The following is a 21,750-nucleotide window of genomic DNA, read 5'->3' as shown; positions in this document are numbered from 1 at the left end:
GCTGCCAAGACTTGGTCCCATTCCCCTTCCCCACACCTGTGACAGGTAGTCACTCCTCAACTCGGCAGTAGGTGTGATGGCCAAGGACCTGGGGACTTCCAGCCTGGCCCCCCAGAGGATGGTCCCTTTCTTCTCAGGACCTTAGTTTCTGCATCTGTGAAGGGGGAGACTGTAGCTAACTGGTAATTGCCAAAGACATAAGGCATCGTGGCTCTCGGAAGCTCTCAGTCTGGTGGCTGCGGGGTCTTTGCATCTTTCCTGGCTGAGGGCAGTGAGACCACAGGTCACCCAGACCCTCTGTTCACAGGACGGGGGAGGGGCATCTCAGGCTCAGCTGGGGGACATAACCCGAGTCTTTGCGTCTCTGACAGACACGCTCCCACGTGCGCCCGCCCCACCAAAGTGGGACACACGCTAATATCACAGGGAGGAACGCACGGTCAGCACTCAGTGGAATGCCATGCAGCATCTGAAAGGGCTGAATTCACCCCTACCCCCGTGTCACTGTCGACAGATACAAGAAACAGTGGCGACTGGCAAAAAGAACAATGCGGAAGAACACCACAGCATGGTGTCCCCAGAGTAAACAGAAAAAAACTGAAAACGCTATGTTACATAATTCAGTATTCTAGAATAGCATAGCAGATAGTATAAGAATACTCGAATCCCTCGGTTAGGTCAAAACTTGTCCTTTGATGCACTTGCGGGGGAACATTTCAGGAAGTGAACCGTATAAGGACGAGGCCCTGCGTCCCGTCCCCTGCGGAAGTCGGAAGTCGCCCCGCTCCGGACCAGGGCTTCTGTTCCCGTGCGCGGCTTCACCCTCCCCTCCCACAGGCGCATGCGCATAACAGTGACGCCCGGAGAGGTACACGCTTCCCACTTCTCCATCTGCACGTGGCTTCACGCCCACCTCCCAGAGGCGCATGCGCATAACAGTGACGCCCGGAGAGCTACACGCTTCCCACTTCTCCAGCCACACTCAGCTTTACCCGCACCTCCCACAGGCGCATGCGCGTAACAGTAACGCCCAGAGAGCTGCACGCTTCCCAGTTCTCCGTGAGAGTCACGGCGCACACACACTGCAGTCTGCTTTTCTCACACGATTTTCTCCGGGTTCACTTACGTGGACAATGCGTAGTTCGTTTATTTTAACCGAATCACAGCGAACGAATACATAAATGCAGAGTGTCTACTTCCTGATGCACTTTTAGATTATTCCTCATTTCCTGCCGAACCAGTCCTGCCTCTTCGTGTACAAGTCTGGACCTCGTAAACCTGACTGAGCTTCAGAGACGTGCACACCCAGCCCCCGGCCCATGCGCACGAGGTCTGTCTGTCCGCCCGCCCACCCGCCTGGGGCTCAAACGCGGTTTCCTTTCGGTCGTGCTTTTTCTTCTGGAGAGAGTTATACTGTTCTTTGAAATTGTGTGTTCTATCTAAGTTTTCAAAGGTGTGAGCATAAAGCTAGCTGTACTGCTCTCACGTGATTGTCACTCACTGCTCTCTGCCTGGGCCACCTTTTTATTCTCTATTAAGGCCACTACTCCTCTTCACTGGTCAGCCTGGCCCGGGGCTTTCTGTTTTATGAGAGTTCTAAAGGACAAGCTTCTGGTGTGGTCGAGTCCTCCTGTGCAACTTTGCTTTCTGTTACAATAACTCATGCTATTTTTACTCTTCTCTGTGCTCTACACTCTGGGCTTACTCTGTTCCGTCTGCACGTGTGTGTGCGTGTATAATGTATGTGTATGTGTGTGTATGTGTACAGTTACTAGGAGGAAAATGTGTAAGACTTTCGAAGAGACTCTGACACCCAGTAAGAGATGTGTCCACTATTAACCTCACGGTCAGTCCTCCGTGGGCAGTGTGTCTTTTCTCTGGTGATTCTACAGATCTCCGTCTTTGGAGTTTAGCAATTTCATTGCCAAGCAGGGTGAACTTCTCCTTATTTATCTCACCCCAGACTCGTACAGTATTTCTTGAACCTGAGGGAATCCGTGTTCATCACTTCCATGGTCATCAGCTGTGGCAGCCGCTCTATACCACGCCTCCCTCTCTCCCTCGGGACCTGCTGACTGTTGCCCACTGCACCTTCCGGTCTGTCCTCTCCACCTTCTCGCCTTCCCTTCGCAGGTGCACTCTCTCTGGGCCGCATCCTGAACACTTTCCCCTAAATCTTCCAGCTCGCTAATTTCCTCTCCGGCTGTATCTCATCGGACAGTTAATCTGTTCAAAGTTTACTGCTAATGACTGAAATTCTCACGCCTGTAAATTCGACTTGGTTTTTCTCAGATCCGACTCATTTTTTTTTTTTGTAGGCCTTGCTCTTTTCAGTTCCTTCTTTTACGCTTAATCATTTCAAAAATACCGAGTTTAGCCTCTGTCTGAGAGTTCCGTTGTCTGAGGTTTTTGGAGTCCGGCTCCCCGGTCTGCGGTATCTGCGGGTTCTGGCTCTGAGCCCGTCCCCAGCAGCCCCCCCGCCCCACCCGAGGACGTCCCGGGCAGCCCAGGCTTGCGGTCACGCTCTTCCAGTGTGGCACGTGCTGCTCCCAGGAACCCCCGAGGCTGACCCAGAGCCACTTTTCACGTTGACAGATTGTCTTTGTTTTCCAACTATGTTGTTAGTATAAATTCAAACCCCAAACCTGTTCGAGGTCAGGCTTGCGATTCTGACTCACCAAGGGCGGGGGGGGGGGGGGGGGGCTGTTTTGAGACCGAGAGAGGGAAGCTTCCGAGTCCCTTCCCTGCGCTGACAGGCAGATGTTTTTCGTTCCACCTTTCCGAGGGTAAAACTCTCAGAGGTTTCCAGCTTCATGCAGGGTTTCCAGTTCTAACCCCTGCCTTGAGTGAGGTCAAACCCTTACCTTCTGTTTCCAGGGAGACCTTACAACCCAAGACTCTGGCGGAGAAGGCCAGCAGACTCCACCGGGAGAGCCCACAGGCTTACCACGGCTTTTCAGTTCCCCTCTCCGTTTTTGACCCCTGGAGAGTGCCCCTATTTTCTGGCAAGCGGGTCAATGCATTGGAAAGGATATCTGTTACCTACTGGAAGGATTTTCTGATTATCTCAGCCTTCCTCAAGGCTGAAAACAAAAATCGACTGTCCTGCAGGTTTGTATGTATAAAACCAGGATTCAGAGTGGGGGGGGGGGGATGGGGGGGTGGTCAGAATCCTCCCCAGGCATGCCCTGGGGGGTGGAGTGGAGCTGGGTGTGGCGATGAGGACCTTTTCCCGTCATCTACATTCTGCTGCTTCTTATAAACCGAACACACATACTTACTATGTCTATTCTGTATCTATAATTTCTTTTCCATGAAAAACTAAACCAAATGTAATCAAGTGTTATTCTCCATGGTTACACAAGCACTATGTTAGTTACTCTTACACATTTCTCTAGTGTGTTCATTCCTCAAAAGCTGAGAAAAGTGAGAGGGAAGGGACTGGAGAGAAGGATGTGAGAACGGCACAGCACTCGTGGGACTGGAGGAAGTCGCATGCCAGCAGCCTGCCCACCCTCCACAGGCCGCCCCTTCGAGCCCTTCCCCAGACCCCCCGGGGGACGTTTCACGCCTTTACCTTCTCCTGGTACAGTTTGTGCAGCCACTGAGCCGCTTCTTTCTCGTCCAGCGGGATCTCCTCCAGAGGAAACCTCCTGTCGGACGGAGAAGAAGACCAGGAGCAGAGTGAGTGACAGGATGACGGCGAACCGAAAGTGGGGAGAACCGGTGCATGGGTTTCCTCGCTGGCCTGCTTCTGCTAACCAGTCTCACTCTGAATTTCCAAAAACTTGCGAACATCAAAGCAACTTCTCCTTGGGCGTTCCCCCAGAGGCGGCCTGGGGCTCTGCAGGTTGGGGCACAGTGGCGGGGCCAGAGGCGTCTCACGGGGACCCAGGGAGCAGGGAAATGGGTGGATCGCACCCCCAGGGCCTCTGTGAGGGGTGGTCGTGTATTAGCTTCAGCAGGAGCTTTAGTCTCTCTTGATGGCTCACTCTTTGGAAATACTCACGACTCAGAGTCTCTCATTAGGCAAAGGAGATTGTGGACGGACGTCACAGAGGAAATCTACTTGCTTCAAATATGAAAAGCCATGGAGATTTGGAACTGTAATCTCAATGAACAAACAGCTGACTTCGGTCAGGACCCTAGCTTACTTGTAAACCCGGCCACCAGCTGGATTACCAGCCCCAGGGGTGCAGGTGTCTACCTGGTAAGGTTAGAAGGACAAGAACCACTTTCTGCCACGGCAACTGTCCTGCCCACAGACGGCCAGCGCACACGTGAGCTAGCCGGTGCAACTGACCGGCAGGGTGCGGGCCCCCCCAGGACCCCGGCTGCCCGCCTCAGACGGGCCCATGGTGAGAGAGAGGCCAGGTGGGATGTCCGTGGTCAGCCACACATCCCCGTGCTTTAAGGTATCTCAAACACTGTGCTCTAAGAATGGAGAACTCTGGTTTATGTGGCTTATACCTGTGTCTTGGCCACATTTGACTTTCTAGGCCCGCACATGTCAGGTATCGCAGCCCCAGGGAGACTCCCGCACATGCTCAAGGGAAGGGACGGCCTACGACCTCCTAGTAAACAAAACCAGTGTAACCTTGTGGACTCTGAAAGGTCTTGGGGATCTCCAGGAGGCCCCAGACCACACCTTGAGAACTGGCACTTAAAGGATTTGCTGCAGGTACCGACCAGTCCAGTAAGAAGCAAAGTTCCGAAGGGGTTCACCTACAGAAAGGTGACTCCCTAAAGGTGTCAAACTCAGCCAACTGCTCTCCCCGATTTACATCCATAGTCTGCATGCCACCCACAGGCCCTGTGTGTGTCTGTTAGGTGCACCATGAAATACACGCAATAAGAATTTAAGATGAGACAAAAATAAATACGAAGATGAGCATCTATCTCCTGGACTTGACTCAGCCACTCTAAAGACACTGGCCAGCAGGAGCGCGGGACAGCCTCAGGCCACCATCGCCAAAGCCCCGGCTCTGACCAGTTAGTTACAGGGCCCCAGGATCCAGTAGGCGCAGAGAATGAGGCAACCCACCCCGCACCCCAACCGGGGCTGCCAGAGCCTCAGGATGACAAGTGCATTTCAGACTCCCCAGAATACTGCTTTTACTCAAGACCCAAAGGGTAAGTGACAAAAACAGTAAGTTGAGGCTTTAGAAGTTCTAAGAATGTATCTATTAACGTAAACCATAGATCTATGTTTTCTGCACCAAAGGGGGGAATGAACAGATGGAAACCCGAGTCCGTTCCAGCTGCAGTCTGTGTCCCTGCGGAGGCATGGTGCAGCCTGGGGGTGGCTGTGGGCATCCGCCTCCAGCTGGGCCCAGTGGCCTCCCCAGCTCCGCCCCCTGCCAGCCCCGCCCCCTTCCAACCCCGCCCCCTGCCACCTGAGACTTTCTGACCATGGCTACCCATGAAAAGAGCAAGACCCGCCTCCAAGACCAACGAACACTGGACACAAAGCCCAGCACTGCTGTCCCTGTCCTAGACCGCATCCCCATCCTAACCAGAGCCACAGCCAGCGGAGAGCTGACCTGGCTTTCCGGGGTCAGGCCCACCCAGGGCCCAGAGACATCACCCAGTCCCTGGTGGCCACGCTAAGGCAGCCCCCCGCCAGGGGTTCTGGAGATCTAAGGGTGGGGGGGACCCTGGGCTCCCCGATCCCAGGACGGAATAAGAGGCTCTGAAGCTACTTTGAGCCAGTCCACTGAGAACTTCAGAAGGAAAAACCCATCCAGCTTATTATGTTCACAGAATTATTCCTGGAAATCTCCTACAGTGTGGCCAGAACCGGGTGGTATTTAAAAACAAAAGCAAGCAAGCAAACAAAAAACATTTACTGCCTCCAGCTCTCCCGACTGCCATGGAGAGGGCCTATCAGAGCCTTTGCCAGTCACACCGACCGGGACGGTCACCGAGTCGCCAGTGGTGGTGGTGGGGGGGGGCAGACAAGGGTGCTGATACAGAGGGTTCCATGTGATTTACACACAACCAGGGAGGGGCCTGCCTCCCCAGGGAACACCTGAATGTCTCCAGCAAGGTCAACCAGGGTGACCCAGGCAGAGGCAGCTCTGGAAGTCCTGCCTGGGTTCTGTCTTGAGCTGGAGTCGAAGTCACAACACCATTTTATTAACAGAGTCGTCCCCAGGCTGTTTCACATTAAAATGATTTTTCTGGGTGGATGGTCCTGAGGCCGAGAAACTAGGAGAGTCAGAGCGTGGCAGCGAGACATGCCGTTTGGGTGTGACCTTCTTGGTCACTGACCTTCCTCTTGTGCCTCCGAAATGGGGGTCGCTTTGCATGTGAGGTCGCACCTGCATCTCAGGACAAAGCCCCGGGCTCTGCAGTGGACACCTGGACACCTTATTCCTGTCTCGTCTCGCCGGCACTGGAAACCACTCGGGATGAAACCTAAAACGGACCCTCCTCCCAGACTCCTCTTCCTGCAGGCACAGAACCCTTTAACCCTGGGGCTGAAATCGCCAGTGCCAACAGAAGTCACAAACATGCAGCTTCCAGCCCGGGGGTTCTGTGGGAGAGCCCGCACCGCCAGCCTCTGGGTGGATCTGGTTCTGCCCCGGGGGGAAAGGTCAGTCCCGTCATCACCAGGCCACATGACCGCAGGCCCCAGGGGCCTACTGACCCCACAAGATGTGGGCATGCCACGTGGGCTCCCAAGGAGGTGGAAGGAGGATGGGAGAGGTGGCAGATGGCCCCCCTCATTCTGGCCCGACAATCTCCCAAAAAGGAATGAAACATGAAATTGAAACAACATGAGGGTCTCCCTTTGCATTTTCCCTTCCTCGGCTCTGGCAGATGAGCCCTGAGGCACCCCTTGCCGACAGGGAGGCCTGGAGAAGATCCCACCTCTTTCGGCCCCTGGGGCAGGGTTTCAGCCCAGCCCGGCCCAGCCCAGTCCTCCCTCAGGCTGAAGGGGGCCACCCCACCTCTGCCACAGAGTGCATTTCCCGTGTCTCCACCAGCGCATGCCGGTGGGTCAGACACTCAGTTCTCTGGTCCCTCTACCTGCCCACCCCACCCCTGCCTCTAGCCTCTTGCTTTGCATACAGTAAGCACTCAATATGTACACACTAAACAATTAATAGGAGTTGCTTCCAATAATCTGAGGATGCTTTAAGGGCTCCACAGGGCCCTGCCTCAGACTGACTTCCCCTTCTTGGATTCTCAGGGTTCCTCGGGCCGCAGAGCAGCTCTGTGTGGACCGGCTCCCGCGTCCCTCTGGCAGGACAACTCTGAACATGGGCTTGTGGCCAGCCCAGTGGAACCTGAGGGGCTCAGCCCCAGGGTCGGAGTCCCAGTGGGGCTGCGGTCGGCTGTGGCCCTTCTGTCTGGGGCTGCCTCTGAGCCTCAGCCCTGACCAAGAAAAGGGGACCATGGAGTGCCCCTCGGGCTGGGAACGCTGTCCTGGCCTCTCCTGTGGGAACCCTAGTCCCCGTGCAAATTTCAGCTCAGCCTCTTCCAAACAGCTCCTGTGCTCCTCCAGCAGGAGGGGGTCACCCCTCCCTGGACCCTCTGGAACATTCTGCCTTCACCCCACAGCCACTCGCTCACTTTGTGTGACAGCCGAGGGTTCCCGTCTGTCCCTTGTCTGCCCACCCTCGGGGGTGGGAACTTCAGCCGCCTTCACCCGGGGGCAGCTCGGGAGGTGGAGGGATACGTGTGGGGCTGGGACGGCATGGCGGAGGGGGGGGGGGGGGGCACCGGGCAGGACGGGGTGCCCGCCGGGCCCGGAGCTCACCTCACACACATGTCCGCCTCGTACTTCTTCCCGTAGAGGATGCCCAGCAGAGACGGGTTCTTGTTTCTCCGGAAGTTCAGAGTGACGTCATAGACGGCTGCGACTGCGGGGGGTGGGGGGAGGGGGGAGGGGGAGGGTGCGGGAGTGAGCCTGGTGCCACCCCTCGCCCCTCGCCCTATGCAGAGCCCAGCAGGCTTTTCACTGGGGCTGTTTTCCCTCTGCTGATCCGATTCTCGCCTTTTAGGCCTTTTAGTGGGGTGTTCCGCTGGCTTGCATCTAAACGACTTACGGCCGTGCATGGGTTTAAGTCTGCTCCGGCCGCCCTCTACTCGTCCTGTCTGTCCTCTGCCCCTTTCCGTTCCCTTGCCGCCTTTTGGGTTACTTAAATGTGTATTTTTTTCCTTTATAAGTTTCTCAGTTACATACTTTTTATTACTTTAGTTATTTTCCATGAACTAACATTCTATCACCTTGCAAATGCTACAAGAATCTTCACAAGCTAACTCCCCTTACTTGGTTCTCCCTTTCCTGGCCTGTATTTTGCATGTAATTCACTCGTGTGGTTTTTGACTGTTTTCGTTTCTGGCTTCACACGGAGCCCGGAGGACCAGTGTTTGCCCCCCCCCCGCCAGCTTTGGGGGGGCCCAGGCCCTCACCTGTCCCGCGCAGGCACTGGACCGCGGTGGTGAAGCCCTTGGTGCGAGGCAGCAGGTGGTACTTGAGGGCGGGCAGCCCCTTGGAGGCGGCCACCTCCATGCTGACGCGGTGCTTCTTCTCCGTGAAGCGCGTGCCCTCACAGTACAGGAGAAACTAGGGCACAGACACAGGGCCGTGGGCTCGGACACCCCCCATGCACAGGCTAACCCCGCCGGCAGCAAAACGCTTGCCGCCCGATTGCAGGAAGGACAGCATCGTGACAGTGACGAGCACAAGGCGTGTTCCAGGGCTGCAAGTCGCATCCCGGCCACACGAATCCCCTCGCCGCACAGCTAACAGCACTGCACTTATTCTCAAAGAAGGCAATAGAGAACTTTCCAGAAAGGAGGACGCATGAAGGTCCCTGGGCAGCAGCCTTCCAGTCGGAGTGGAAAAATACATACGTGGGGTAGAAACGCTAAGGAAGGAGTCAGCTCTCAGAGGACTCTCAGAGACCAGACAGGAGGAGCAGGGAGAGAGACAGAAGATTTGAACCAGCCGACACCATGGATTCCGGGCGGGGGCCCATCCAACTCACCTGAGGGGCTGGAAAAGCCGCCCAAGCCCCCCAGGCCCTGGCTGCTGTGACAGGTGGGTGTCAAGTGCCCTGTGACTCCTCTGCATCCTGAAGGAGGAACTTGCCCAGGGCTTCAGGTCACTAGGGTTGGTGAGGGAACCCCCTCTAAGGAGAACCCTCCCTGCAGAGGCAGCTCCTCAGCCAGGGCGCTGGACGGGCCCCCACTCACCGCCCAAGGGGACCCCGCTCTGCTGAGCAGGACCACAGCCCCACCTCCCCGCCCCGCTCCTGGCCGTGGCTCTCAGCCGGGGCGGCGGAAGTCGGCGCCCAGGCCCTGCCGTGAACCGGGACTCAGAGCTTCCTGCCGGCCTGGCCTTCCCACTCGCGACTCGGGTCGCTTTCACGTGTCCGAGGGGGACCCAGCCAGCGCGGCCTCCCCGCCAGGGCGCATGTGCGTGCACAGACTCACCCACATGTACTCGGGATAGTCGGCCAGGCGCTTCAGCCCTTCGATGACGGTGTCCCGGTCCTCCTCCCACTTCCTCTTGCAGAACACAATCTCCAGGAAGTACCACGTCCAGCCGATGAGGGGCACGAACAGCAGCTCCCTCTTGGCCAGGACTTTGGAGCTCTGGAGGGGGGAGGGGCGCAGGTAGTGCGCTGCAGGCCACGAGGACCCCCCGGCCGTCGTCCCAGGACTGGCCCGGTGGGTGGTGACTGCACTGACCTCGGGGGCACCCTGACACTGAGTGTGGAGGGGAGACCCGGACCCCGAGCGTGGCACCGCTGGGACCAGCGTGGCCCAAGAGTGCAGGTGCACCTCCTGCAGAGGAGGGCCCGAGGTGCAGGCCTGGCAGAGGGGGGGTGGGAACGCCATCCGGAGGTGCAGTCTGCAGCGGGGCTCCTCAGTAGGCTCAGGGTGTTAACACTGCGTCAGGGTGCCTGGCTCCCCCGGAAGTGCTGGGGACTCACAGGACAATAGGTAAGGCTTAAATGGGAGGAAAGGCAGGAACGTCCAACCCCAGGGGCACTCTGGGGTGGCTGAGGGCCACCTGCTGTCCAAGCTGCCCTGGGTGAGCCATGCGCCCGGACTCCAAGCTCAGGAGGCCGGGGGCTAAAGCTGGAGGGGAGAAAACTCAGACCCCAGAGAGCTCCCCGGGCCCCCCTCACATCACTCACCCCCAGCACGCCGAACCGCTCACACATGGTCCACCCGCAGAGGAAGTCGATCTCGAAGTTGTGATTGAGGATGATGACCACGTGCTCCTTCCCCAGGCGGTCCACTGTGGCCTGGTCGGTGAACAGCGTGCACTCCGTGCAGGACCACCACTCCAGCAGCATGACCAGCTCTGCGGACACACAGAGGGCAGGACCTGGGTCAGCGGGGGTGGGGGCCCCGGGCAGGGAGCACAGGCCGGCCCCAGCTCTGACTCGGGCAGGGCTTCTCCAGTGTTTCATCCAGACTGGGCTTTTTGGCTAGAAATGCGTTTTGGCAGTTTACATTTAATTAAATATGTTTTCCCAATGTATAATAAACTTCTCTAAGCAAAAGTAAGGGAGGAAGCAAATGAAACTTGCAGAAAGTGACAGAATAAACAAGAAAACCAGCATTGTGGATGGTTATCTTGAGCCTGGTTACGATTCCCACATGAGCCGTGGTCTTAGGGACTATCACACATTCCATCCACAGGAGGGGGGGTTGTGGGCATACGGCCAGCCCCGGGGCCCCCATGGGCAGCGGCTGCAGCTGTGCGGGAGCCACTGCCAGCCAGGTCACACCCATCATGGCCAGGTGTCCCCAAGAAGGGTGACCTCACCCTCCAGGAAGTGCAGAGCCGAGGCTCAGGGTCGCCAGAGCACAGCCCCCATGGTCTCTGTGCAAGACCCTGGCCCAACCATGTCTCAGGGGTCCCGGCACTTGGGGATGGGGCCAGGGAGTGCTGGCGGGGCAGGACACCCCACTCTCAGAGACAGCACGTGACATTAATGCCATTTAACAGCTTTTGGTCTGCCCATATGACAGGTGAAGACTGATTTCGTGTGGACAAACGCACAGTAACACACACACATCTACACACGGATATTTGATAAGGGTCCTTTCCCTTCAGAAACAGGCAAGCGAAATGACAGGCCACCTGAGGGAGGACTCACAACCCTCTGGGGAGGGGTGCCAGGGGACAGCGGAACAGGTCCGGCCAGGTACCGGCAGCTTTGCAGGCTGCTGATGGCAGGCTGAGTTTGTGAGTGTTCCCGGATCCCAAAGCACAGTGCCAAACCACACACGAAACTGCCACCGCGGCGGGTCCCCGTGCTCAGGTGTCCGAATGTCACAAGGTCCACCCCAATGGGGAGTTTGGGGTCGGGCACCTTTCTGCACGTCCCCTGCGTGGAGGAACCCCCCCGCCCTCCCGAGCACCTTCCGGCCTGCAAGCAGCCCCGCCCCGCCGTGTGCCCAGGCGGTACTCACGGCTCCAGAGCGAGTAGGCGAGGCGGCAGTTCAGCCGGCGGTAAAGCTGCTTGTTCAGGGGCCAGAGGACGAGCGTGCACAGCTGGATGAAGTTGATGACCAGCCCGCTCACCACAAAGACGAACCCGATGAGGAGGTGCACCACGAACTGGGTCTTCAGGAAGGCGAGCAGGCCCATGGTCGCTACTCAGTAGCGAGTGCAGGGTCCTTCACTGAGAACAGCTGTCCTGGAAGGACAGGGACGGCGGTCAGGAGGCGCGCCGGGACCCGGGGGCCAGAGCCGCAGGCAGAACAGAAACCCACGGGCCCCACACAAGAGCCCCAGATCTGCAGAACGAGTGGGTTCGGGAGCTTTCCTCCTGCAGGTGACATGCAGGTCACACAGGGGACCTGACACGCGTCACTTAATATATGCATCACGAATGCTCATACCACACACACACACACGTGAACCAAACACCCCCCCATGTGTATAAGGAAGGGAAGACTAGAAGAAATGCACCCAAATATTAATAGCGATTATCTCTAAGTAAAGGCATTATGGGTAATTTTTTTTAGCATCTAATTTAAAAGATTAAAACTGCACATGAAATCTCTATAAAAACTTGTAACTGCCTTTTAATTCCCAGGCTGTTGTGCACTTCTTTAAGCTAAAAGGCTTTTATTTTGGTTTTTAACATAAAAATAGCCGCTTCCCCAAGAACTTAAACCGCTTTTTCTCCTCTTTTCTTCAGTGTGCACTTCTTAGTTCCAGGCAGCGCTAACATTTCATGGTTGGACCTGTTTTGGGAGGGAGCTGCCCAGTCCCCACCCCCTGCCCCAGGAGAGAAACTCAGGAAGCTGTGATTCAACCCAGGCAAGTGCAGAGCCGGCAGTGGGCAGCGTGGTGGCCGCCCTGCCGTGAGCCCTGCAGACCTGGTCCTTTTGGGACCAGGGGTGGGTGCGGAGCTGGCCTTGAGGACAGCTGCACGGGCCCCCTCAGCTCCCCAGGATGGGCGCTGTGGCACTTTGGGAGCCAAGCACAGCAGGGACCGGCCGCCCCACCACTTGGTGCCTGTGCCTGGAGAACAAACTGCAGAAATGGCCGTGGGATTTTCAAGGCTGAGTCACACTGGGGTCCCCTGTGCAGCTGGCTCAGGGAGAAGCAGCTGCCACGGGAGGACCCTGGCGCAGGAGGGAGCTGAGACCTGTGCCAGGTGAGGGAGCCACAGTGGAAGCTGGCCCTCCGGGCCTAGCCACGCCTTCAGACGCCCGCAGCCTGGGAGCACCCCACCCACCCAGCCAGGACACGGAGGTGAGGAAGGTGCAGTGTTGTCCTGCACCTCCATGCATGGAGCCATTGGTTACGCAGCCTCAGAAAACCCATTCACCACTCTGATGATACGTGTGACCAATACACTGCTGTGAGCAAAGGGAAAACCACAACAGGGACAGCAAAGGCACTTCCTGGGTGCGTGACCACGCTCTGGGGCCACCGCACATACTTCCCACGCACATGACGTCCCTAGCTGACAGGGGAGCACGCGGAAGCACGGAGAGGTTAGGTGATGTGCTCAGGGTCACACAGGGAGCAGCGGGAGTTTCCCGCCCCCGCCTGGAATGTGGGAGTCTCAGGTCCAGCGGCCCCCACAGCTCAAGTCCATGGGGCTGTGTGGGAGCCTCGATACGGACCCATGGTGCAGTGCGGTGTGGGGCCGGCCTGGAGCTCCGTGATGGCTGCCAGCCTCCCGGGCGACCCACGATCACCACCTGCCCGTCCAGCCGCAAGTGGAAACCAGGCTGGATCCCAGCTTCTTCCACACGTGACCGCAGCTGCCCTCGGCTGTTTTTGTCAGATCACATGCTCCCATGTCACCACTCAGCACCGTGATGAACCAAATATACTCCACGTGGCAACAGGCAAGTCGAGGAGGAAGATGAGACGGGCCTGCCCACTGCCTGCTGCCCGCTGCCCGCTGGGCCCCCTGGCACCTGGGAGTGAGCCTGGCCGCGGGCTCTCACTCTGGCCGGCCCTCTTCCCACACGTTTTCCGGCCGCAGACCACCTGCCTGGGCTGTCAATGCCCCGAACGTGGGGTCTTTGACGGCATCACTCGCGGTGGGCCCCCCGTCCTGAGGCACGTCAGCCGGCTTCAGTTCAGGAGGCCCCCTCCCTGCCCACCCACCCACGAGAGCACCCAGTGACAGCCACGTGCCTGGGCGTCCCCTTCTCGTGGCCACCACCTGGCCCCGCTGCGCCAGATCACCTTGACAACGTGCCACACGTGCCAACTCCCCGGACCTGCGGCCAGAGCAGGCCCAGCCTCCTTCCCCTGCAGAGGGGCGGCGGCGGCGCAACGATGTCCTGCTCCCCACCCACTCAGCCCACGCCCACATCCCTCCCCGCCCAGGCCCACGGGCTGGCAGCGCAGGACAGCATCGGGCAGCCGCTGGACTCCGCAGCCCCCAACAGTGCGGGCTTGTGTACCCCTTATAATGATCTTTTTAAATGGATGGATCAACCAAAATTATTCACTTAGTATTATACACAATAAAGGCCCCAAAATATGTATTTAGTGTCACAAGCAGTGAGGGCTGCACTCGATGTGACCAGTGTTAACAAGAGACACATCTCATACTGCATCTCAGCCCTTAACCCTATCTTTTATTTTTTTTAACTTTCTACTGCATTAAAATGATTTTTAACACCACACCACAAACACAATCCTTCAAAACTGCAGCAACACACACGTGGCCATTCACCTGACGGCCAGGGTAAGCTTTCGGAGAGCACATCCCGTTCCAGCACCGCTGGAGCCTCCACCGCAGGCCGAGGCCCCGCCCCCGCCCCGCCCCTCGCCGCCTCCTCGAGGGAACCACTGTCATTCCTTAAAGTCTTCTTCTCCCCCAGGCAAGATGGTATCACACCTTATTTTTTTTAACTTTACTCTTCTGTGATTTGCTGCTTATTCAATCTTGTTTCTAGAATCCCTCCTTGAGTAGCCATGGGCCCTGGGGCTCCTGTGGGTTGCAGGAGGGGAGCCCGGGATGGGGTGGGGATGGCCCGGGTGGAGCCCGGGTCTCGCAGGGACAGTGGGCTGTCTCTGGCCTCTGCTGTGAGGGACGTGCGGTTGGGGTGCTCTGCGTGCGCTGTGGGGACAGACCTCGGACCGCAATCACGGGCGACAGACTGCCTGTGTGGACTTTCCTAGATGGTGCCGAGCCGTTTCTCTGTAGACTCCAACACCCACTGCCACCAGGGCACGCGACACTCGGGAGGCCAGGCTCGAGTCCGACCGCGTGTGAAATGGCATCATACGATGCTACTGATTTGGATTTTCCTGATGATCGTGATGTCGTAAATCCTATATGCAGAAGTGTGGGCTCTGACATCCCTGCATTGCAGATGGGGAAACTGAGGCCCTGCCACTCAAGACAGGTGAGGCCGAGACAGGCCCATGGCCACAAGCTGCTCCTGACGTGTGCGTCTGGTGCGTGAAGACAAGGGCTCCCTCGAGAAAAGGGCGAGAGCCCAGCTCGCCGCCTTCCCCCGTCACCGGGACCGCACAGAACAACCTGGGCGAGCGCCCGGCGCCCGGGGCCTCGGAGGACACTGCTGCTCCTCGTACCCGGGGAGAGGAGCCAGGTCAGGCCCTGGCAGGCGGCATGGCCGGCCCAGCCGTTCGCATGGCGCCTTCCCGTGAAAGCCCAGGCGCTGCCGCCGAGGTGGCGAGGAAACCCGAGCCCGTCTCCGAGTCTCTGCAGCAGATAATAGGCTTAGGCGGCTCCAGGGGCCTGGCATCTGCGCAACCTGGTCCCGAGGCCGAGCTGGCTGCCTCCCAGGTTTGGCAGCCCCTGCACAAGCCGCCAGGACCCACCTTCTCAGGGCAGGGGACAAGCTGCACGCTCTCCCTCCCCAGAGAGGGGTACAGGGTGGTGTCACCCTCCTCAGGGACAGGCTGCTGGCTACTCAGAGAGGGGGAGTGAGCCAGGTGGCTGGGTGAGGCCGTGCTAAAAATAGTTCCACGGCAGGGAAGCCTCCCAGAGCAGCAACCCGGCCCTAACCAGACCCTCCTCCCAGCTCGAGCGTCCCTGAGAAGCAGGGGCCCCCAGAAGTCCTGATGCTCTGTTCCTCCAGGCGCTTCGGCCAGGTCTGTGCCTGTGGCCCCTGCCACCCGGCTGCTCCTGCTCAGGCCGAACAGCGACCGGGAGAGTGGGGAGCCCGGAACACCGTGGACCAGCCCACCACCGTCAGCAGGGGACCTGGCCCACTGGCACGGCTCTGCCCGGGCCACCCTCAGGCCTGAGTCCGGCACCTCATGAGGGGTGAACTGTGTCTTCTCAAAAGATACACTCGGGCCCTAACCCCAGCAGCACCTCAGCACGGGGCTGTGGGTGGAAATGCGCTCTTCACAAAGGGCATCACGTTAAATGAGGTCACTGGGGTGGGCTCTAATCCCACACAACAGTCGTCCTTGTAAGGAGAGATTAGGACACAGACGCATGGAGGGACGGCCGTGTGAGGACACGGAGAAGACGGCATCTACAAGCTGGGGACAGAGTCCTCCGGAGGAACAGGCCCCGTGACACCCTGATCTAAGACTCTAGCCTCCAGACTGAGGGGACCCATTCCTGTGGCCCAAGTCCCCCACGTGTGGCCCTGGCGCAGCAGCAGCCCAGCAAACAAATACACTTCTGGTGAACACGCAGGCCCCCTGAACATGCCCTTCCCACGTCCCGCTGGGGACTTGGCCCTGCTGCCCAGGTGGCCCGGCGGCTGCCAGTGAACCCCGGCCGGGCCTCGCTGTGCTCAAGGGCAGATCCCACCCCCTGCCTCAGAGTCTGTCACCAGATGCCCACAGGGCCCTCTCTGCCCAGCCCTGGTCCCTCTGTCCCTCTCCCTCTAGAATTAGCCAGGCAGATGGTCTGACCTTCGGGTACCCTCCAAGGATCTTTGTGGAAAACACGGCTTTGCAACAAAGCCTTTCCACAGAAACGGAAATCGGAGTCACAGTTCCACCCCCCTCCACTCTGCCCAGAGTGGTGGCCAGGCATCTCTGTGTCTTTGTTCTCTGAAGAGAAGCTGATGACTTTCTCTGCTCCAGTGGAGGGTGTCAGACAAGGTCAATGTCAGTCCTTCCATCTGGGTGCCATTCATGCCTCTACTGACGGTGCCCCAACCACACAGCTGGGGGAGCAGGGGGACCGGACGCTGCACCATGACCAACAGCATCAGGGTGGCCCCAGAGTCACGCGTCTTGCTCTGTGTCGGAGCAGGAGCTGGCCAGTGCCACGTTAGGTGACCTGCTGCCCTAGGTCCTGAACACCGGGGAGGTGACCACCGGGGGACCCGTACCCCCTCTGAACCACGCTCAAAGCCCCACAGCCTCGCTTTGTCCCGTCTGAGCGGTCTTTCCAAGAGCAAGTCTAACCTCGAGCAGACCGTGGTGGGTGAGGTGAGAAGACACTGAAACACAGCAAAGCTCATGGTTTGTGATGTTCCAGAAAGGAGGTCTGAATTACGGGGTGAAAGTAACTTTTGGTCACACGTGGATTTCAATGATCCAAATTCAAAGTCCACAATGAAGGAGAACTAAGAAATGGTTGATAACCTTCCCTCCTTCCTTCTTCCTTTCCTCTGGACCACCCGTCTCCCATCTTCCTACCCATCTACCATCCCTCTACTCATCCACCACCCAGGTACCCACCCATCCATCCATCCATCCACCCATTCATCTTACCCATTCATCCATATACCCACCCATCCATCCATCCACCCATTCATCTACCCACCCGGCCACCTACTCATCCATTCATTTATCCACCCACCCATCCAGCCATCCACCCATTTATCTACCCATTCATCCACCCATCCAGCCATCTACCCATCCATTTATCTACCCATCCATCCATCCACCCATTCATCTACCCATTCATGCATATACCCACCCATCTACCCGTCCATTCATCTATCCACCCACCCACCCATTCATACCCATTCATCCATATACCCACCCATCTACCCATCCATCCATCTATCCATCCATCCACCCGCCCACCCACCCAGTACGTGAGTGCTGACGCCTGCAGTGCGCAGAGCAGACCTGGTCTGCAGTGAGGCGGCAGGACCCAGAGGCCGTGCCGGCTGAACACGGAGAGACCGAAGTTTGTGTGTGGGTCGTCCCGTCGCTTCCAAGTCGGGATACACCAGAGGAGAGAGGAAGTCTACAGACACGACTGACGAACGGAAACAAAGGGCAGTAGAGACACGGCGTCCCTCAGACGTCCCACAGGCATCTGAAGATAATTCAGGTGTCAACGTTCACTCCTCGGAACAAGCCACGAGCCAGGAACAAACCGCCAGCGCTTTCGGAACAGCCAGCCTCCGTGTTAACGCAAGTGAACACTTTACTCACGGGCCCCTCGCTCCTCGCCCGGCTCCTCCTCGCTCTCGCCGTGAATGAACCCCGCCTGGACAGGTGAGACCGGGCGGTGTCCTGGCCCACAGCCGACGGGAAGCTCCCGATCGCAGAGCCCGGGGAGGCGGGGGCTGAGGGCAGACATCCTACTGACGGCGGCACAAAGGCGCGGAGACAAGCCGGCGGCTTCAGGCGGCACCACCTCCGAGGGAGTCCAGTGCTGGGGGCGGGTCTGCAGACCCCTGGATGACATCACAGATGAGCACATAATACAGCGATTGTGGTCCACCCGGACCGCGCCCGTGGGCTGAGACAGGGCCGTATCACAGTCACCACACTTTTATGTTTTTTTTTTTTAAGAAGGCTGGAAATCAGGGAAGGTATGTTTATGAGCTCAACGATAATAAAATTTTAATGAGACACACAGAATCCTATTTTTTGGAGGTTGAAAGGGGCTAGCTTCAGTTCTGGAGCAAACTCACTCACAGTACCACCTCATCATTCAATAAGGCTGGAAAACACGGCACATTTCTTTGCTAAGAATCATCTGCTGCCAGTCCCACCTCATCAACATTTGGAATCACCGAGACGTCTAAAGATCAGAAAGGAGAAAAACGAGAAATAAAAACACCACTCTGTACAGATAGCAGTTTGGTATCCTTAGACCCAAGAGGACCCACTGCAACCAAACTGCTACTATAAACGGGAAGCAAGGACCGTAACGCTGAAAGGAATACAATAAAATACGCAGAAATCCACTCTCTAACGATGCTCACTAGCCAGCCCTGACGGAAGCACGGAATGAGAAGACACGAAGACAGCAGCGCTTGCTTCTTTCTGACTCGGCAGTTCCACGCCGCCGCCTACCTGGCCATGCGGGGTAACCGAGCCACCCAGGAAGCTGTGCACGGAAGACAGGGAGCTCCTGGCAGCCCAGGAGCTCTGCCACATGGGGGGTCACTGGGGACCCAGGCTGCCGAGGCTCCCCTGTCTACAGTGCATGGCTTCCCGGGTGCCTTCGCTGTCCCTCTCCAGCAAGCAGGAAGGGGGCGACCGGAAGGGGGCGACCAGAAGTCAGGACCAGGGGTCTCCTCCAGTGCACGTGGAGTACGAGCTCGGAGTTCTAGCGCTCAGCGACCCGGAATATGAGGACACGTGGCCCTGCCACGGCCAGGCAGCAGCCCCGGGAGCGTGGCCCAGTGGGCACACCACCACGTGACCACACCAAAGAGCAGGCACACGGAGGAGACAGTGCATATGTACATCTGCGATAAAATACACAAAACACCGAACCCAAAACTACAGAAGAACTCGGCAAAGCCTATGCAGCGAAATTTTAGAACATCCTGAAAGATACAAAAGCGAAACTAAAAAAAAAAATTGGAAAAATCCTGTGCAGCAGGTGACAACCACCGCCGTCTCTGTTCTCACTGCAGCCCCCGGCAGAGCATGGACTCGCTCTGGCCCCTGGGCCCGGGGCTCCCTTCAGGGCTCGCCCCGTGCACGGAATGTGGTGGCGGTGACGTCCTAGACTCTGGAGCACGGCCCTTCAGAAGTTCCCACGACACCCCCGGGCCACCGAGTGAGGAAGCTCGGGCCAGCCCGCCTGATGACGGGCTCACGTGGAGAAGGCAGGGACCCCCAGCCCCGGGCTGGCTTCCAGCCGACGCAGACTTGCAGGAAGAACGGCAAGCACGACCAGCAGAAGAACCGGCCTGCTGAGCCCCGGGCTGGGAACCACTAGAAGAGCGGCTGCTTTGGACTGCTACATTTTGAGGCGGTTTGTTAGACAGTGATACATAAATGCTACACAAACCACACTTTCTAAGTTTACAAATGTAATCAAACCCTAATTAAAAGAACAGCCCCCCACCCTTCACCCCCAGAACTAGACACGCAGATCCTACAGTTCACATGGAAAAAACGAAAGGAAAGAAAAGCACCCCCCCCCAAAAAAAAAAACATGAAAAAGAACCACAGAATAGCCCCACAAAAGATCATAACACACCACGAAGCCTCAGTAATTAGGAGAGTGGTCCTGGCCTACAGACAGACGCACGGACCAGTGGGACGTGAGGCCGGGGGAGCCCCTGGGCACGGCAGCCGGCGTGGCCTGCAGTTCGGTCGCAGGTGTGGAACCCACGTGGGCTGCACACTGCTACAAGCTAAGAAACACGTCCCCACCCCCGACACACTTCAACTTGGGCGACTCTGTAGTTCTACTGCGTTTAGGTACCGTTACAGTAAAGAGAATGCAAAATTAACTTAAAACCATTACTGGACTGTGGGGATCTTTCAGCGTCACACATTGTCCCTGCCAAGGAATGATGACGGTCCAGGACTCGATAACAGAGCCCTGCTTCTGCAGCAGGCAGTCCCCGAGGGTTCCTCGCACCCCCCACCTCCTATCTGAGAATCCTTCAAGTGTAGGGGTGCACATGCTTGGACCCCAGGGCGGCAGGGGGATTCCCAGCTCCTATCTCAGCCGTAACAAGGATGGCAGCGCCTCTTCCAGAGACTGGCCCAGGCAGCAACACGTGGCCCAGTTCCGGGCGGTGGGGCATGACGCCGGCGTCTGTGGGGGCTTCCAGCCAGGCGTCGGCTTTCCTAAGGGCAGGGACCACGCCAGCAGCTGCCACTTCAAGAGGCAGAGAGGACAAGAGTCCAGGTCTGTAAACCACCATTTCTGTCACCTGCAGCCCAAGCCCCCCCGTGGCGCACGGTCAGTCCTGTCACTGTTGTCCCCGCGGCCCTGGTGTGCAAGAGTGTGCTGCACGGAGCACTTGTGTTTACTGCGCGTACATCTCTGACGGACAGCAGCAGGACTCCCTGATCTCGTCCCACACGCATGTCATTAGGAGCCATCGCAGTGGAGGTTCCCTGAAAGGACGGTGTCACGGGACGGCCCAGGGAGCACCTCCCCAACCAGCTTGTCCGAGGACCTCGAACAAAGTCCCGTCCCACGCAGCGTGGGCCGGTCTGCTGGGCGGAGGGAGCCCGGCGAGGCCAGGAGGGGGAAGTGACGCTGGCCCCAATGAGCGGGAAACTGCTGCTCCTCCTCCTTGGAGACACGTGGGGCGCACTCCAGACGACAGAGGGGAGGGCAGACACACAGCCAGCACCGTCCTGGCCTGACCGCGGCCTGCTGGAGGAGCCACGCGGATCTAAGTGATCCCGGGGCCCCCAGGCCACCTACGGAAGGAAGCGAGACACTCCCTGGCTGCTATCTGAGGGGAAGCAGGAGCCACCTCAGGCCAACGACGGGACTGGCTCTGTTCCCACTGTGAAAGCCGTGGAGGAACCCTCGAAGGAGGGTGCAAGGCCTGCTCCGACCCCTGGACAGTGGGGGCCTGGGCAGAACCCTGGAGACACAGAAGCCACAGTGCCCTCCAGGGACCCCGCACACCTTACCTACCCCAACTCTCCAAGCCCCAGAATCTTCTGTCTTTTCGAGGTTGTTCTGATGGTTTTACTGGCTTGAGTAGGGGTGGTGTTTGCAGGGGTGGGGGGGGGGCGTGGAGGTGGGAGGGGTGTGCAAAGCCCCTGGGGCCTGATGACTGCACAATAGAGCTGTGACAGTCGCTGGGCCTGCAGGACACTGCATGGAGGCTGGCAGCACCAAAGCACCAGAGAGCTCCCTAAAGGGGCAGATTGCGAGGGCCCAGGTCCAGAACGCACACAGGTGCACACCTACCTCCACACACAGCAGCACACCCACTCACATGTGCACACGTACACACACACACACAGTCACAGCTAACGTGGCCGAGACCTAACTTTGTGACAACAAACAGCCCACTATAATAAGGACATTTCACTCTCGGAGAAGCAGACGGGAGTCTGCTGTGCAATTATCAATCAGCTGGTGGCTGATGCACTTTCCGGCATGTACAATGTATTTTCAA

At 57.9% G+C, this 21,750-nt stretch overlaps 1 protein-coding gene across 5 annotated transcripts in view; it reads right to left on the bottom strand.

Moving 5' to 3' along the window:
* AGPAT3 (1-acylglycerol-3-phosphate O-acyltransferase 3) overlaps positions 1 to 21,750 on the bottom strand; it is an 83,426-nt gene that overhangs the window by 7,352 nt on the left and 54,324 nt on the right. For all 5 annotated transcript variants that reach the window (XM_036017482.1, XM_036017483.1, XM_036017484.1 and 2 more), the window contains 6 exons: positions 11,449 to 11,675; positions 10,161 to 10,330; positions 9,451 to 9,612; positions 8,425 to 8,578; positions 7,769 to 7,871; positions 3,578 to 3,653 (listed from right to left, as the gene is read on the bottom strand). In XM_036017482.1, the coding sequence (XP_035873375.1) occupies positions 3,578 to 3,653; positions 7,769 to 7,871; positions 8,425 to 8,578; positions 9,451 to 9,612; positions 10,161 to 10,330; positions 11,449 to 11,626 (843 nt within the window). In that variant the 5' untranslated portion in view covers positions 11,627 to 11,675. The remainder of the gene's footprint in view (positions 1 to 3,577; positions 3,654 to 7,768; positions 7,872 to 8,424; positions 8,579 to 9,450; positions 9,613 to 10,160; positions 10,331 to 11,448; positions 11,676 to 21,750) is intronic.

This window comes from Phyllostomus discolor, chromosome 2, assembly GCF_004126475.2.
Source record: "Phyllostomus discolor isolate MPI-MPIP mPhyDis1 chromosome 2, mPhyDis1.pri.v3, whole genome shotgun sequence".
Lineage (NCBI taxonomy): Eukaryota > Metazoa > Chordata > Mammalia > Chiroptera > Phyllostomidae > Phyllostomus > Phyllostomus discolor.
This window is presented reverse-complemented; position numbering and strand designations above follow the sequence as displayed.